General features: G+C 34.3%; 1 protein-coding gene and 1 long non-coding RNA gene across 5 annotated transcripts in view; one reads left to right on the top strand and one right to left on the bottom strand.

Annotated features, from left to right (window-relative positions):
* Positions 1–17,264, top strand: part of LOC143642675 (uncharacterized) — a 91,363-nt gene that overhangs the window by 43,065 nt on the left and 31,034 nt on the right. The window lies entirely within an intron of this gene.
* RAP1B (RAP1B, member of RAS oncogene family) overlaps positions 7,050–17,264 on the bottom strand; it is a 49,161-nt gene continuing 38,946 nt past the window's right edge. For all 4 annotated transcript variants that reach the window (XM_077111363.1, XM_077111362.1, XM_077111361.1 and 1 more), the window contains 6 exons: positions 16,189–16,257; positions 14,975–15,031; positions 13,867–14,007; positions 11,441–11,584; positions 10,653–10,769; positions 7,050–8,711 (listed from right to left, as the gene is read on the bottom strand). In XM_077111363.1, coding sequence (XP_076967478.1) covers positions 10,683–10,769; positions 11,441–11,584; positions 13,867–14,007; positions 14,975–15,031; positions 16,189–16,257 — 498 coding nt within the window. In that variant the 3' untranslated portion in view covers positions 7,050–8,711; positions 10,653–10,682. The remainder of the gene's footprint in view (positions 8,712–10,652; positions 10,770–11,440; positions 11,585–13,866; positions 14,008–14,974; positions 15,032–16,188; positions 16,258–17,264) is intronic.

The raw sequence follows: 17,264 nt of genomic DNA, 5'->3' as shown, positions 1-17,264 counted from the left end.
ATTAGTTTATTTTGGAGGTCATTTTCACTCTTTTACCTAGGGTTTTCTTGTAGGTTGATTTTGTTCTCTATCTGTTCTTTGGCATTCAGTTCAACTTATTTTAGACCTCTAGCATAGCCATCTTTTTAACTGATCAGAATTTTTAGCTTTTGTTTTTCTAGTTCTTGCCCCTGTGCCTATATGGAACCTTTATTTGAGAAGGGCTCCCCAGAAATGATTGACCCCTATCAGATTTTTCCAGACCATACATGCCCAGGTCTCAGGAGGTGGGTGTAATCAGTATCAAGTTCTGCTAAGGATGAGACCCAGCAAGTTCTCAGACCTTCCTGTGGAGTCTCCAGACTCTGTGCTTTGCCTGTCCCACCCTGCAGGTATTGCTTGTCAGACCATAGCTCCCCACTAGTATAAAGAGGTGTGGAGCCTTTAATTTTCAGCCTGCCAGGGGTGTGGTTGAGACAGAGGCTGATGTAGAAGGCAAGCTTAAGCTGTTTTTGATTCCCAGCCCCTGGAGTCTGGATTCTCAGAAGGAGGGCTGCTACTTAAGCTGTGTCCCGCCCCTGTTTCCTTTGGGATGAAATGCCCTTTAGGGTATTATCTCCTTCATTTAACTTATTACTGTCTCCCAAATGTACCTTAACTCTGCCCACCCTTGCCTAGGTCAGCACTTACAACTGAAAATGCCTGAGGCTATCTTTAATGAGCTACTTAGAATACTTTTAAAAAAGAAAAAGAAAAAAAAATCCCTTTTTGGAGCCACTCTCCCCATCTCCCAAGATTTGCCAGTCAAGAGCGAGTGTTAGTCCTGGCTCTATGTGCCCCTTTTCTTGGGGCATAGCCTTTTTCCAGTATTGAGCTCAGTCTCCCTTTTTTTTTCTTCTTCATCAGCCCTGTCTTTTTCCTCCCACGGGGGAACTTGGGGTTACTTTCCTGCTTTCTTTGGGTTTGTGTATACTTTCTAAATAGCTTGTATTCAGCAATCCAAATTTGTTCATTAAAACCACAGTTGGAGCTTGGTTGAGCTACCTTCCTTGGTCCCAGTAGAAACTGTTTCTTTTTCCCACAGCCCAGAAAAAGAAACTGAGCTCAGAATACTGGAAAAAGGCTACCCTTTCCCTACCCCTTCCTGTCAGAAAAGAGCCAGCTGCTCACAATATAATGTCCCCAAGGCCATTATGGGGGACATAAGTGGTATGGAATGGCTAGTAATGTTCTGTTTCTGAAAAGAGCTAGCTGTTAGGTATTTGCTAAGTGGTAATTACCAGCTGGTCCACCTTCTGCAATAAGCCCAAGAAGTATTTCAGGAATCATGATTGTCTTTTGGCCTAATAAAATAGTCTATATATCTCTAGTTAAAATCTTGTATGATCCAAGCCATACTTTATTGAAGTCAGAAAATTCAAAGGAATGAATGAGTGTTATGCAAACATTTTCTAGAATAGCTCTAGTAGACAAGGACTGTCAACTTCTGGGAGGTAAGTTTGTACCTTAAACATGTAAACCTGCCTTTATTGGAGTGATGTGGCCTCAAGCCAGTGAATTCCAGTAGTCATCAGAAACTGAAATAGGCAAGGAAGGGATTCTCCCTTAGAGCCTCTGGAGGAATCATGGGTCTGCTAACACCTTGATTTTGGACTTTTGGCCTCCAGAACTGGGAGAAAATAAATTCCTGTTGTTTTATGCCTCCAAAATTAAGATAATTTGTTACAGTAGCCCTACAAAACTAATACACATTTTTAAACTAAGATAATACCTTTTCAGAAAATAATATAAATATATCAATAATATATTACAGGGACCCAGTTAACAAGAAATTAAATTTTTTTTAACTAACACTTTCTTAGGTAAAGCACTAAAATGCTATGTAAGAAAAACAAGAGGGGAAAAAGATAATTACATAATTTAAAACATACATAGAGAAATATCATAAAGGCATGTTTTTGAAGATCCTTTGTGGCCTTGGAGCAGCTACACTTGAGTCAAGAGTTTGCTAACATTGACTCTGAAATGGACTGTATAATTGTGGGCACAGACCTACATAGACTTGATACTAATTAGGAGATGTTTTTATAACTAGCCTATAACCTCCTTAGATTAGTAGCCAGTTCCCCTCCAAGAACTATATAAGGAGACAGATATAACTTGTGATGTGTCCAGAGAATGAAATTACTGTTGGTCTATAGCACAAATAGAAGGAAACATTAATCTTGCTCCTTGCCATTAAAGATACTGTATTCTTATGCGCTGCACACTATCTGCCTCCTCCTGCTCTGCCCTTGTCTTTCTAATAGTAGCCGTTTTTACTTCAACGTTTCTCTCCATCCTCAGCTCACTCCAGGATCCCTATTTTTCTTTCTTTACATTTAATTCTTATGAAAATAACTTCATTCACACTCATGGGGTTTTAGTTGCCTCTGGTATTTCAATGACTCCAAGGTCCAACCATTCAAATCTGACTACCTATAGAAGATACCCTTTAAAATATTTTATTTAACATATACTTCCTTACCAAAATGTGCTTTCAGTTTAAAAGCCAGGACTCCTTGCCAGCTTCTTTTTATTGTGTTTGGTGCTTAATCCCTCTAGTTCTAATATAATCAGATATTTCAATCTTTCCGTCAACCTCCACGTTTAGCCATTAACCCATTTAACAATTAAGTCAGATTACTCCCATGTAGAACTGTAGAGTGATTTCCAGCAAGTACTCACTCTATACTGGACTCATATAATTGTACTCTATTCCCAGTATGAAGAAGTATAGTTCTCAGTCATTGGTTGGAATTTAATGAAATTAAGAACAGTGACCTAAATAAAATAAGAACATAAATCATAGTGCCCACATTTTAAGGCAAAACGCAGTTTGTACCGTTCATTTGCTTCCATGTGTATAACTGAGCATTAGTTATAGAGAGCCGGATATGAATTGTTAGACTTTTGCATATTTGATTGAGTTGTTACTTGGCTGCTCTTCACTGCCATTGGTATGTGAGTACCTTGCCAGCAGGGACTGGGTTCATACTATCATTTCCTCTTTCCTCTTTCCACCTGCCCCAAGAACAGTGCCTTGCACATTCAGAAGTTTGACGGTTAAGAGCTCCATTTTCTGAAATTAGTGCTCATAGGGGATGTGCTGGTTCGAAAGTATTATGATATACCCCAAAAAAGCCATGTTTTTATCCTGATTCCATCTTGTGGAGGCAGCCATTTCTTTTAATCTCTATCCAGCACTGTAGGTTGGAGACTTGATTAGATTTTCTCCACAGAGATGTGGCACAAATTTGGGTATTAACTCTTGATTAGATGGAGATGTGACCCCACCCATTCCTGGTGGCTTTGATTAGTTTACTGGAATCCTTTAAAAGAGAAGATACTTTGGAGAGAAACTTCAGAGCTGACAGAAATAAGAGAAATGAGAGTCTAGCAAAATGACAGAAGCCTCAGAGTGGACAGAAATTTCACAGCAGAGCTGACAGATGAAGACACATGGAGAACAGAGACACATATGTTTGGAGATGCTTGGAGCCCAGCAGACGTCACCATGAGATGTTAAACAAGCCAAAACCTGGAGAGGCAGATGCCAGTCACATGACTACCCAGCTGACAAAAGGGGTTCCTAACCCATGGGCCTTCCTTGAATTAAGGTAATCTCTTGTTGGTGCCTTAATTTGGGTATTTTCATTGCCTGAGAACTGTAAATTTGTAACTTATTAAATTCCTCCTCTGTAACAGCCGTTCCAGTTCTGGTATATCGCATTCCAACAGCTTGCAAACTAATACAGGAGACATAACAACACAATGAATTTAGATGGGTAATTATGACAGACGACCAAAGCATTGAAGACTTTTGATCTCTGCCTATTTAAAACTGCTATAACCTTTGATGAAAGTGAATATATTATTAAATAAAAATCCTCTAAGACCTATCTGTTTAGTTTTCAGGTAAGAAACCTTCATTTTGCTCTAAATGCTCAATCTCAATAATTATTTCAAGTTACTCTGTAAGGAAAATCAGAATAGACTATGTTCATAATAAAACAGTAAAAACTCTCCATACCCTTCCAGACAAACCAGTATAGAAAAATGAAGACTGTACCCAAAAAAGATACACTGAAGTCCTAACCACAGTGTGACCTTATTTGGAAATAGGGCCACTACAGAAGGAATTAGGCAAGTTAAAATGTCGAACTGGAGTAGGGCCTCTGATCCAGTGTGAGTGGTGCCCTTGTGAGAAAAGAAAAACACAGAAACAGAGGGAAGATGTCATGTGAAGACTGAAGTAGAAATTGGAGTGATGAAGCTACAAACCAAGGGAAGCCAAAGATTGCTAGAAGCAAGCAGAAGCTAGGGGAGGAGACATGGAACAGATATTTCCTTACAGGCTTCAGAAGGAGCATGGAACATGCCCCTGCCAAGACTTTGATTTTGGACTTCTAGCCTCCAGAACTGTGAGAACAGATTTTTGTTGTTTTAAGTCACTCAGTTTGTAGTAATTTTATGACAGCCCTAAGAAACCAAGACATACTTTTCTAAAATCCTTCAATTTCCCCCAGTGGAAAGCTCTGAGGTTTAACAAACTTGTTACCAAACAAGCTTTACTCACTTGCTAACTATTTTCTACATGAGAATGTAAGTTCCACACAGGCAGGACATCCCTGCTTTATCTCCAGCATTGTAAACAGCGCCTGTAACATGGTAGACACTCTGTTATTTGCTGAGTAAATGACTGAAGAAATTTGATTCTGAGAAATAAAAATCAGGTAGATTTCCTAATTTTGGACAAAATCTGTAATTCCCAATGCCAGTTACTTACAGTCCACTAACAAGGATGTGGAAATAATGCAAGTTCAGAGTATATGCAATAAGTGGAATACTTAAAACAAAAAAACGGGCGGGCCACAGTGGCTCAGGAGGCAGAGTTCTCACCTGCCATGCTGGAGATCTGGGTTCGACTCCCAGTGCCTGCCCATGTGAAGAAAAACAAAAACAAACAAAAAACCCTGCGTTTGGAAAACAGAACTATTTAGGATTAAGTTTTGTTTCTGCTTTTCAAAGATAATGAATGCCAAACCCACAGATCAGTTGCTCAATTAATAAGTTTAGTAGCCAGTTTTGGCAAGTATATCTCAGATATTTTCCTTTTAATAATTGAAGGGAGCATACAGTAATTTAGTTCTACTTTAAATCTACTCCATTTCTCTCACACATTCCTAAAATGTAATGTAACAAATTACGAAAGAGATATATTTACTTTTGAGTTCTAGAAATCACGATTTGCTAAGGTTCCCTGATGGTTTAAAAGAGAGAAACACTTTAAGCCTTCAAACACTTTAAGATTTCTAAGATAAGATAGGAATATTAATTATAAAATACTGTGTAATTCCTAACATTTCCAAGATTTAAAAGAAATCAATAATGGAGATTAAATTTAATGACGACATAGATTAAGATAAACTAAGAGAAGTCTTGAAGAGATGAGTTTAATTCTAAGTCTGCTGTACGACATCTAAAGATGAAATGATTAAAACTTAATTTCACAAATGAGGCTTTAAAACTTCCTATTCATATGTCACACATGGTAAAGATTATATATTTACATTTAAGAAAAAGAAGTTGTATAAATATTTAAGTCAAAACTGTTTTACATTTTTTAGAAAAATCTACGCAAAAAATCACTCTGGTTTCTTCTAAAAATTCAAGTTTCTCCAAGTATTCTTGGGGAAATGTAAATGAACTCATAACTTTTCTAACTGAACTATTTTAGTATTTTTCTATCTTAAGTGCCAGAAGTTTATCTACATATGATTTGTATTTCTAAGCTACAGTTATTTAGTATGGAGAGAGAGTGCTTTTAGTCAAACCACAGCTCTATTTATTAACATTAAAAAACTAAAAGTGACCTAGAGACTGGCACTGGCATTTACTTTACTTTCTTGATCTTCTATCAAATCAATGTATTCATAAATCCCACTTTACAGATGAGAAACAAAGTCACAAAACCAAGGTCATATGCTAGAAAGTGACAAAGCTAGGATTAGAAACCCAGGAAGTCTGGTTCCAAAGCTTTCATTCTTAATCACTATTAGTGAACCATCCATTTTGAATCCTGAACACTCATCTGAAAGTAACATGTTGTTTCCTATCAGATTAATGGTTCTCAACCTGGGTGATCTTAACCTTCAACCCCTCCCCTCTAACGTTGGAATTATTTGTCAACGTCTGGAGACCTTTTTTGGTTGTCATAACCTGGTTGGGTGGGGTGTTAGTGTTATTAGCATCTGGTGGGTAGAGGCCAGGGAGACTACTGAACATTCTACAATGCAGCCCCCCCACAACAAATCATATTTAATTAAATCAATAGCGCCAGGGTCAAGAAATCCTGCAACAGATTGTAAACTCCAGGACGGCAAGACCCTCGTTGGTCTTGGTTGCTACTATTTCCTTAGCTCTAGAACAATGCATGGCATTGTAAGTATTTAAGTATTTGTTGAATGAAAATTTATGTTTTAAAAGCCTAGAACTGTGCCTGGTTCAGAACTGGTAGGCAACATACTTTTTTATTAGAGGTAGTAACAGTGGCTTCAAAGGGATCAACTGGAAGTAATAGGACACTGCAAATTAAAGTGATATTTTATAGCTCCACAAGCCTACTTTTTGGGGTTTAATTTTTTCCCAAATGACTATAAATAAAACCAGTTCTGCCAAAACAATTCACTTATTTAAGGGGGGCTTCTGGAAGAACTAATATTTCTTTTTTTCCAGGCCTTTAAATTCATGGAACACTGAATTAAATATGTAAGGAATAAGAATCTTTTCTTCTTAAAATGAAAGCCTTTAAATATCCCATTCAAACAGTATGCATTTAGGGGATTAGCAAAAAACCCTAAATTAGATGGTATCACTAATTAATTGCTGATATGCTCCAGTGGCTGACAAATACTTTGAGAAACTTTGAGTTAAAAGCTCACTGAGAAATTTCACAAAAGAACTGAATTGTAGCAACATAAGACAAAGAAAGATCCATTATCTCAAAAGAAATTAGTACTTGAGTCCACTTCATTCAAACGTTTTTATAAGTATAATAGTCTAAGTATAGATTCATCCTACATTAAAAGAAAAAACCCATCCATGTAACATCGAAAGCATTTTCAGTCCTTCCTTCATCACCCTAAAGAGCTAGTGAAAATTATCCAGAAGATATTTGTCATAAGTTAATATTGCTTGATTTACAAAATCCTTTCCCAAGGAAAAATTCAAAAGGTGGTTATGCGGATAATCAAACAATGCTAGAAAAATTTGACACCTTTCACTCAACATTCTTATAATTAACGAATGAGTCTAGCTAGATCAAATGTTAAATTATGAAACCACACTGTGTAAAATGCGCCTATTACATTTAAAAAGTTAAACCCATATTTATTTACTAGCACTGTTAAACATTACACAAAACATTCAAGTGGCAAGTAATTATAATGCAAGCCCTTGCATGGCAATCCAAATTTATTGAACTACTGATGCTAAGTTATACAAAATTGCACCACTTTAATTAAGGCTTTTAGTTTACATTTGGCCACCTCAAAGTAGTTGTAACATTAGGTTGTTCAATTTAAATACTGTGGCTCCCTGTTGGATAGACGAACAATCTTTACACCCAAACATTAATGCATACAAAGCAACAAGGCATTGTTAAATAAAACAGCAATAGTTACTGCAAATTAGGCCTTGTGACCAATTACACATGATTAAAATTACTTCCCACATCCACAGTACTCGTCCACCATTTAACATCTCAACCAAAACGTTACACATGTGAAACAATCACTAACAGGCAAAAATACTAAACCTGTATATTTGGTATTGCAAATACACTTATGCATGAGCAAGCAAGGGATTCACAGTGAGAATCTACAGCTGCAGAAGCCTGAAAATGATTTACAAAAAAATTGTTAAATCATTAAAAAATTGTTTGAAAATATACACTTCTTGTTGTAGACCCCCACTGTACACACAACTATAAACATTGTTCCCTATGTAAACAAAAAAGGAAACATATAATAAGAGATTTGAAAAGTCTGGACATTTCCTTCCCAACAGATATTAAAGGCAATGTCTTTAATCTAAGACATTTTACTGAAAGGACTATCATATTTTAAAGACAAGATCACTGTCTCCACAGGTTTTTCAAAAATTAAAAAAACTATATAGCTGCGTTAATCAAAAGCGCTTATTTTGTACAATACAATGATAATGACCTTGAATTTCTTAAAAAAAATTACAATAAGCTACAAGTATCAAAGAAGCGAAGTTATCTGGAGTAGTCTATATAGGAGCTCTTTGGACTTTCTTTTATTAAGCTAAAATAGTGGTGCTTTTAGGATTTACATTATTGTACTCTCCAATACAAAGTTTATGGGGTGTGTTAAAGTATACAGTACACCATTTTCATACATGTACAACATTGGTGGATGAAGAATGTCTCTTAATAAGCAGTAATACTGGATGTAGCCTCTGGTTTTACCAGTTGCATACTCTAGGACTATTATATAAGTAAAAATCTCTCTTGTGATACTGGAAAGTGTTTAGAATGTGCAAACTGATGTAGTAGCTTTCATCCGCCTCTTAAAGGGTACCACCACAGGAAAGTCCATTTAAGATGTTGGTAGGTTTAACAAAGTTGGAATGCTGGCACTGTTGAATTGGGCAACAGTTCTTCAGACCTGTCAAAAAGTGGAAAAAAATTAATTGTAAATATGAGTTGAAAACAGCACATTAAAAGAAGCAAAGGAACACCTTAAGATAATGGTCTTAAGTTATCAGGCTCTAGTCTTAATCATTACATTAATGAAAAGGTACCAAATTTCATTGTAAAATAAAGCATGAGTTCATACTTTCATCTCTTCACTACAAAATGATGAAGTTATTCTGCTGCCCTTTTAAAAGGTTTTGTTTTGATCAAATGAAAATTTTAGATACAAAAAAGGAAGATACCGTTGTGCAAATTTCTATGCATTTACCTTCCAAAGTTTTAGAAAAAAGAATCATATTAAAACTTTCCATCAGGTCAACCTCAGAAGAAATAGGATCAAGACAGACATCAATATTAACAAAATGAATAAGCCTGTAAGAGTTTTTACTATCTTAAAATTACATCCTAAGTACACAATACACATATAAACCAGGGTTTCTAGTATCAGAAAATCAAGACCTTTCTTACTCTTCCAGTAAGACTGGCTAAGAAACTGGTTCAGGGAAGTGGACAAAATAGTATTTCATGATAGCTCTTTATAGATTTGCAGTTGACAGTTAAATACTTTCTAATTCCATATTTAAACAGATTTCGTTAACTTTAAGCTGGATGTCAAAAAAAAAAAGCTGGGATTACACTAAAATCATATTTATTCAACTTAAAAAAAAAGTTTGAGTGATATAAAAGAAGCAGAACCAGAATTCACTGTCTGTTATGTATTTATTTGCTTTGGATGATTTTTTGTATACAAGCCTGGGCTAAAAAAATGTTTACTTTTTTAGTATATTTTTCTGAAGATCAGACTTGTTACATGTCCCCGAAAACAGAGAGCCAGGTAGAAGTTATGCTGCTGAAATAATTCACAAATACCTTGAACTTCAGTCCCTCATTTAGAGTGAAATCTCCACAAGCTTAGATTTCTCATTTTGAAATCCAAGTATACTGGATGTAGCAAATTGGAAGGGAGAGACAGGAGCGTGTGAACTCAAAGCACACATGTGCTGTTAAGAATGAGCACATGATCAGGAATGAGAAGATAAATCACCAAATAGAAAAGGCTTAAATGGAGGGAAGGAACAAATTCTAAAAAGATAAATAATCAGTATACTATGATAGTATAGGGCATTTAACATAAGGGGAAGCATAACCACAAACCTCCAAAGTTCCTAAGGATGAGAGTACAGTAAAATAATGGTTTAACGGACGTGAGCAGGAAACCATTATTTTTGGCATAATAGCAGCAGCTAACAGAGTGCATACTATGTGCCAGGCACTGATCTAATTGCTTTACAAGCATTAACTTATTTTCTGGCTTTGTAGTTTAATAACTGTATGGTCTGAACAAGTAACGTTTTTGTGCCTCAGTTCCATCATATGTAAAATAGGAATAATAGTTACTGCTTCACAGAGTTACTGTGACAGTTAAGTAGAATTAATATATTAAGTACCCAAAAGAGTGCCTGACACATGGTAAATATCCTGTGTGTTAGGTGTTCTTATTATTAGTACTACCCTGGATTTATCCTTTTCATAGCATTTACCTCATTTAACAATTATATATCTACTTTTTCCACTGGACCTTAATTAGTTTCATGAGGCAAGGAGAAAAGGTTGGTCTTTGTTCACCATTGTATTGCCAGCACCAACCAGTATCCCGTTGGCACCTACATTTATTGAATTTAGAATATTCACTTATGTGGAATTTTATTTCTGAAAATGTCAGGGAAATGAAATAATTACTTTCATTAATAGATAGCATACTAACTCATGGATATCTTTTAAAAATGATCACTCTTATTTTAGAACTAAAAATTCTAAAAAAACCCAAAAAAACAAAAAACAAATTCTTGACAAAGTACCCTTACTGAAGCAGAATGGTTGAGAGTTAGAGAGGAAAGATAAACTAACTTACCTGGCTCAGAGCTACAATGCATTTAGTATATTAAAGCAGCTGACATGATGTCTTTTTGCGGGCCTTCCCAGGCACTGGAGTTTTTCTGTTAATTTGCCGTACTAGGTCATAAAAGATCTGCAAACATATTAATTGTTTTTTTTTTAATTTACAGGAGTAATGAACCCAAAAAACAAAAACTGATTAAGTGGATCTCTATGGATATAAATTAACCCTCAGAAAGCAAAAAATCTCTTCACAGTTAAGGGATGAAAGTAAAACTAGGTATTCTTATAACTGCCAAGTTTGAAAGCCAAAACTGTTTCACTTAAAATACTGGAGTTGAAGAAGCCTCAGAGATCTTATCTTAGTTCAATTAGAACATTTACCATCCTACAAAGAAAACAATCTCTTCTTCAAGTCTTTCCATATGTCTTTACTATATAACATGTCTTTAAGCCACTTCAAGGCAAAACCATGCATGGCTTGTTGAATTCCAATTCCCATCTTTTTAATATATGATCCTTCATATACCTGAAGACTTAATCTGCCTTCCCCACCACTATCATTTCTGACTATTTTAGCTTTTCTTCATGGTAAATTCCAATGTATCAGCATTTAAAAAAGAAAGGAAATAGTGTTGATGCTTTTTTATGTGAATATATTTAAATAAGCTTATTTTTGCCTATAAAATGAATATAGCAATCTGAGTACACATTAACTTGGGGTTATATTAATATAGACACATTGCTTTCCATTAATTTAAATTCTAAATGAAGAGTTATCTTAAATATAACATTTGGTCGTACCTCATTAACATTAATTTTTGATTTTGCAGAAGATTCTAAGAATGCACAGTTGTTCCACTGTCTTGCTAGATTTTGACCTTGCTCCTTTCCTACAACTCTTTCGTCCTCCAAGTCACACTTATTACCAACCAGAATCATTGGAACCTAAAAATAAATTTGTGAGAGTAATAAATAAATAAGCAGGAAAGCTATGCAAATTCAAATAAAAATAATTCTAAGAGTTAACTCTAGGGATTAATTCCAAGTTATGCCATAGAAAAATATTAAATAATATCCAATAAAACTTACAGTCCAATATGAAATCCTCAAATCTTAATTTGTAAAACTTAAACATGGTAAGTATTGATTTTCAGGTATGTCAATTATCTACATTGCCTTCTCACGTATGTTAAGTAAAATGGATTATAACCGAGGCCCTTAATGAGTCAGTGTAAATACGAATGAGAAACTTTCACATAAAATTTTTAGAAAACAAGCTATGACTTATTTATAAAAGAGGAAAGAAAAACTTAAAATTATATCACAACAGACTTACAATTATAGTAAGCAAAATATGTAGCCTGTCCAAAAGGAAGTACAAAAGGGTATTATTGTGACAAGCCAACATATTTCAACATTTTAAAATGTTTTCTAAAGGATGTGGACCAACTTTAAGTTTTCTGACATGTATTTACTGTATAAGCGTTTTAATTTTGCCACATAAAAGGAAAAATCTGGAAGTCCCCCAAAGTAGAATTTTTGGTTTCTCATACAGTTTTTATTGAAGTCAGAAAGTTAAACCACCTTATAAAGAAAAGAAAAGAAAAATCAAAACCACTTACTAATGAACTACTAAGGAAACAAGTAATGCTGGTAAATTTTAAAAGAACACTATAGATAAAAATAATATTTATTCTGTAAAATAGCAATTAACCATTTAGAGATTGGCTTTCTAAAGCAATTTTGAAAAAAATTCAAACTAAAAATCAACCTGATGCTTGGCAGTAATCTTGCTTTTGGAATCTCACAAAGAAGTTCACTTAGAAGGTTCCACTTTAATACCATACAGGAAATCAGATAAAAGGAAGAGAGCTTTAGGATAGTTAATGCTATTTACTTTTTCTCAAGTTGGAAAGCAAAGTGAACCACACACAAGTTCATATAATCTAGTCAAGCAGCCAGGCCAATTTCATGCTTAATTCTCACAGTTAACACATATTCTCAATTTTGTATCTTGATCTGTCATACTTTTTTTTCCCTCAATCTTATTCTATCCTATTTTTACAGATAGATAAATTCAACACATTTTTTTTGTGTCCCAACTCAAAGATCCACTATTTTCATAAACCTTTTCCTACATATTCCAGCCCAAACTGATTAATTGTCATTCTATAAATATGTATTTTGCTAATTTTCAGTCCTTAACTATAAGTTCTTTGATGGGAAGAACATGTCTATTCACATATATATTTTTTGCATTCCTGTTTCTGTAATATTAGGCATTTAATAAACTCATTTAATGAAACTGATCATCGAAAACTCTGGTAATTAACAGAGACAGCAGAAAACAGATGAACTAACTAAAAAATGCTCACTGAGGTTGCTGCAAATATGTAGGGTCCCTTAAAAGGTTTGCTAGTTTCAGAAGTCTTCCAGAAAATTGCAGTAATTACTAAAGGTATCTTCCACTCTCACAGTATTTGTTACAATTAAACTATACTGTGGTGATTCTCAAAGTGTGGTTTCCTGACTGGAGGCATTAACATCACCTGGGCACTTGTTAGAAAAGCAAATCCTTGAGCCAGACCCCAAACCTACTGAATCAGAAACTCTGGGGTTAGGGTCCAGCAATCTGTGTATTAACAAGCCCTACAGGTGATTCTGATGCAAGATCAATATTGAAAATCACTACTAGATATATGTATGATGAAGAATTAAATAATATTTTATAAGTTTCCAATAAGAATTAAACTCCAGTATGATACACTCTGAAGGGGCATCTAAATTAACATTATACTCCAATGTATTTGTTGGTTTCTTTCTAAAATTATGATCCTTGTGTATCACAGCTGCTTCAGTTGATTATATTATAATACATACATACATATATGTAATTCTTGTCGAAAAGGCTCTTAATTCTACCAGAAATGTGATGACATCATTCACTGTACTGATAACATTTGTCTCTTATCTCTCCCTTCTCACCAAATGCATGATTTAAAAATAGGAAGGGTATAAAATTTACTTTGCATACAATAGGGGGAGAAGAGGAAATTTCTCTTTTTACATTGTAATATCTGAAAACAATGTGTTAGAAATGTTTTGCCTTTCAAGGAAAAAGCTTTTGAAAACGAAACAAAAAATCCCCAAAACTTTAGGTAAAAGGTATAGATTCCATTATAATAAGAGTTTTAAAGTAAAACACATTTATTAAGAAATCAGCTTACATCATCAGTGTCTTTTACTCGAAGAATCTGTTCTCTCAGATCTTGTAAATCATTAAATGTGGACTGTGCTGTGATGGAATAAACTAATGCAAAGCCTTGTCCATTTTTCATGTACAAATCCCTCATTGCTGTAAATTGCTCCTACAATGGGAGAAAAAGATTAAAAACAACGTTTTGACAGCTAATTTAACAATTTTCAGGGTCTATGATTACAGTTCAATGAAGAATACTGTAATATTATGTAACATTTCTTAAAATTATAGCCCATGGCAAGATACAATTTTAAAAACTGGTATTATTTAAAAACAATACACAAAAGAAGACTTATGTACAATAAAGATACTCAAGCAGGAGAGAAGTTCCATCTCCAATAGCTACTTTATATATAATATCTCAGGTACCCAAATTATATCCCCAAATTACTGATAGCTAGCTCACAATCCTTTAGTTTTAGAGGGCCCGTTAGCATGATTACCCATATTTTGTTTATTTTGTCACACACTTTTTCTTCTTTACTAGACTATGAATCTTTGAGGGTAAGATCAGAGTGCCTCTCACGTATCAGGTACTCAAACATTAGTCAAATGAATCACATACAAATAAATCTTTCCTTCACCTTCTGATAGCTACAAATCAAATTGACCTGCAAAGACTCTGGAGAAAGGATACGATTCAAAATACTGCACACAAGCCCTGATGAATAAATAAATGTGTGCCTCAGTATTTTGCACATTATTGGAAACATGGCAATATATTTTAGCCTATAAAAATTTTCATTCTAATAAAGTTGTTAATTAATCCTTCAGTAACTCATCCACTGCAACTACAAAGTACAATATAAAAAATATATATAAATAGAATTCAAGAGAGTAGAAAACAATTTTAAGATTTAATGCAAGTACTACTTTTATTTTATTATTTTTTTGGGGTGCATGGTCCTGGAATCAAATTTGAGTCTCTCACACGGAAGGAAAGAATTCAACCACTGAACCACCAGTGCACCCTTCAAGTATTACTTTTCAATAAGCTTATGTCTATGAAAAACTAGCATTTATAAGGTCAATATTACACCTACTGTGCATATACTTTGATATTTCATTTTACATACCGTTCCTGCAGTATCCAAGATTTCGAGCATACACTGTTGTGCATCTACTTCAACTTGCTGGGGTAAAAAGTAAAACATACCTTAAGTTTTTATGTATATAAGACTGCCTCAATTTATATAAAAGTTAGTATGATTTAAAATACACATAGTACTATGCAAGTTAATCTCAAGCAATATTTTAACTATACAGAGGAAAAAAAGAAAGCTGGGTAAATAATAAGGTTAAGTATCCCCTCTTCCCCTAAACTGTACTAGGTGCAAAACCCATGTGCAATTAAACACAATGATACCTACAAAATTCAGTCACAATATAAATTGTTCAGCATTTAATTCTGGAGAGGAAATTATTTCATGTAGCTCCAAAAAATTAAGTCAGCAATACCTCCAACTATATTAGAAGTAATTCTGTTTATTTCAACTTCCCCATAATACTTTAGATATACCTCCATTTCTCTAGATAACCATATGCCCTCATCATATTGGAATAAGATTGCTGGCCGCAGGGAAGCAGTGCCACAGCTATCAATTGAATTATATATTCCTGCTACCCCTTTCCACCTAATATTCCCTAGGTAAAAAAAAAAAAAAGAAAAAAAGTATCCAGAATTAGACGTGTAAAGGAGAAAAAGTGGTGTTACCTCACAGCTGGGTTACAGGAAGGGATCTGCTGTGTTTAGGGGACATGAAAGAGGAATGGAAACACAGTATCTGTACCATAGCAGGGATCAAGCTAGCTACTACACAAAGGTAAAGAAATTACACTTCCACTACTAAGTTAAAAATGTTTCCACATTAAAGTTTGTCATATGCTATATGTTAGTAGACATAGGAATTCACCTTTCTATTGTGAGCACAGACCTTGCGAATGAGTAACAAGAATGAAGGTTAGAGAGACCTTTGTACTCACATCTCTAAGTTAAAAAGCAGACTATTCACTTCTCGTAGGGATGAAAGCATAGGGGCCTTGTTGTAAAGTATGCATGCAAAACTACAGTTTAGGGGCCAGGATAAATTGTTTGTGTGCATGCTTAATAGTCTCCTAAACTGGTAAATGTGCAATGCCAGGAAATAATTGTGAACTTTTCCCACTAAGTAATTTTATAAATTAACTGTTTCTTCACTCACTTTGTAAGTGACATTAAATTATTATAAAACTAAGAATAAGGTTTTTAATATTAAAGTCAAAAGCAAAAGGTCTTCTAAACGTAACACACCTTTCTATAAGAATCTTCTATTGTAGGATCATATTTTTCAACAAAAATTCCTTGAACAAACTGCACGGTCTAAAAAAAAAAATTAACATATCATTAGACTTCTAAAGAAAACATAAGAACAAATTCAAGCTTTAAACTATTGATTTCACAAAGGTAGTTATACTGTTTACAAATGAAACATCTGAATATATATATTTAGCAAGAAAATTACCTTAGAAAACTGTCCTTTAAAAAAAATAATCACAAGACCCTGAACTGGCATTCAAACAATTCACTACAAGCTCATCAAGAATTATTTATTATTATTCTTCTAGACTTCTGGGTCACGTTTTTCCTTAGATATGTCAGGAAATCAGTAAATCTTAGCTGGTTCAGTTACTAGAGGGAAAAGATAATGTAATACTTATGGGATAATTTCCTGACTGAGTTGAATTTGAAATAAATCAAACTTTGTATTTTAAAAAATACAGTAATAACCACCATGCTCATTAGCTAATTATAAACTGGTTAATTATTGAGTGTGTATATACACACACAATACATTCCCCCTCCCCCCATCAGCTCTGGATAAAGCTACAAACGAAAAAGCAGCTCATGCCATTATTATATACACTGCCCAATCTGAACAGGCATGTCAAGTTCTTTGCTAGGTGGCCACTATTAAGTGGCCAGGTGAGATTGTTTTATCTCACGTGAGAGAAAAAGAAGGTCATTCTTTATCTTCTTGTGGGCTTTGCTAAGCTTTAACTATTCATCAAATTATATCCTCTCCCTCCTTCTCCACCCCTAATGTTTGTCTTCTTTCCTCCTATAATAGTCTTTGATTACAAATGTGGTTTCTCAAATTATGTAAAAAACCAGACAGAGGTAATATAATAAAAGATTTTTTATGATTGTTGTTTGATTTGATATTTTCTATCATAAAATATACACCATAAGCCTGAGGAGAAAGATCAAATTTATCTGACTCTGAAATGTAGAAAAACATAATTTATAAGCTCTTACATTCTGTGTTCAGCCTAAACCGTATTACAATATTCCTCACTACAGTCTGGAACCAATGTTCCAGAAAGAAT

The sequence above is a fragment of the Tamandua tetradactyla genome, chromosome 7 (assembly GCF_023851605.1).
Source record: "Tamandua tetradactyla isolate mTamTet1 chromosome 7, mTamTet1.pri, whole genome shotgun sequence".
In the NCBI taxonomy this organism is placed as follows: domain Eukaryota; kingdom Metazoa; phylum Chordata; class Mammalia; order Pilosa; family Myrmecophagidae; genus Tamandua; species Tamandua tetradactyla.
The sequence above is the reverse complement of the archived record's forward strand: the minus strand, read 5'-3'. Positions and strand labels throughout refer to the sequence as shown.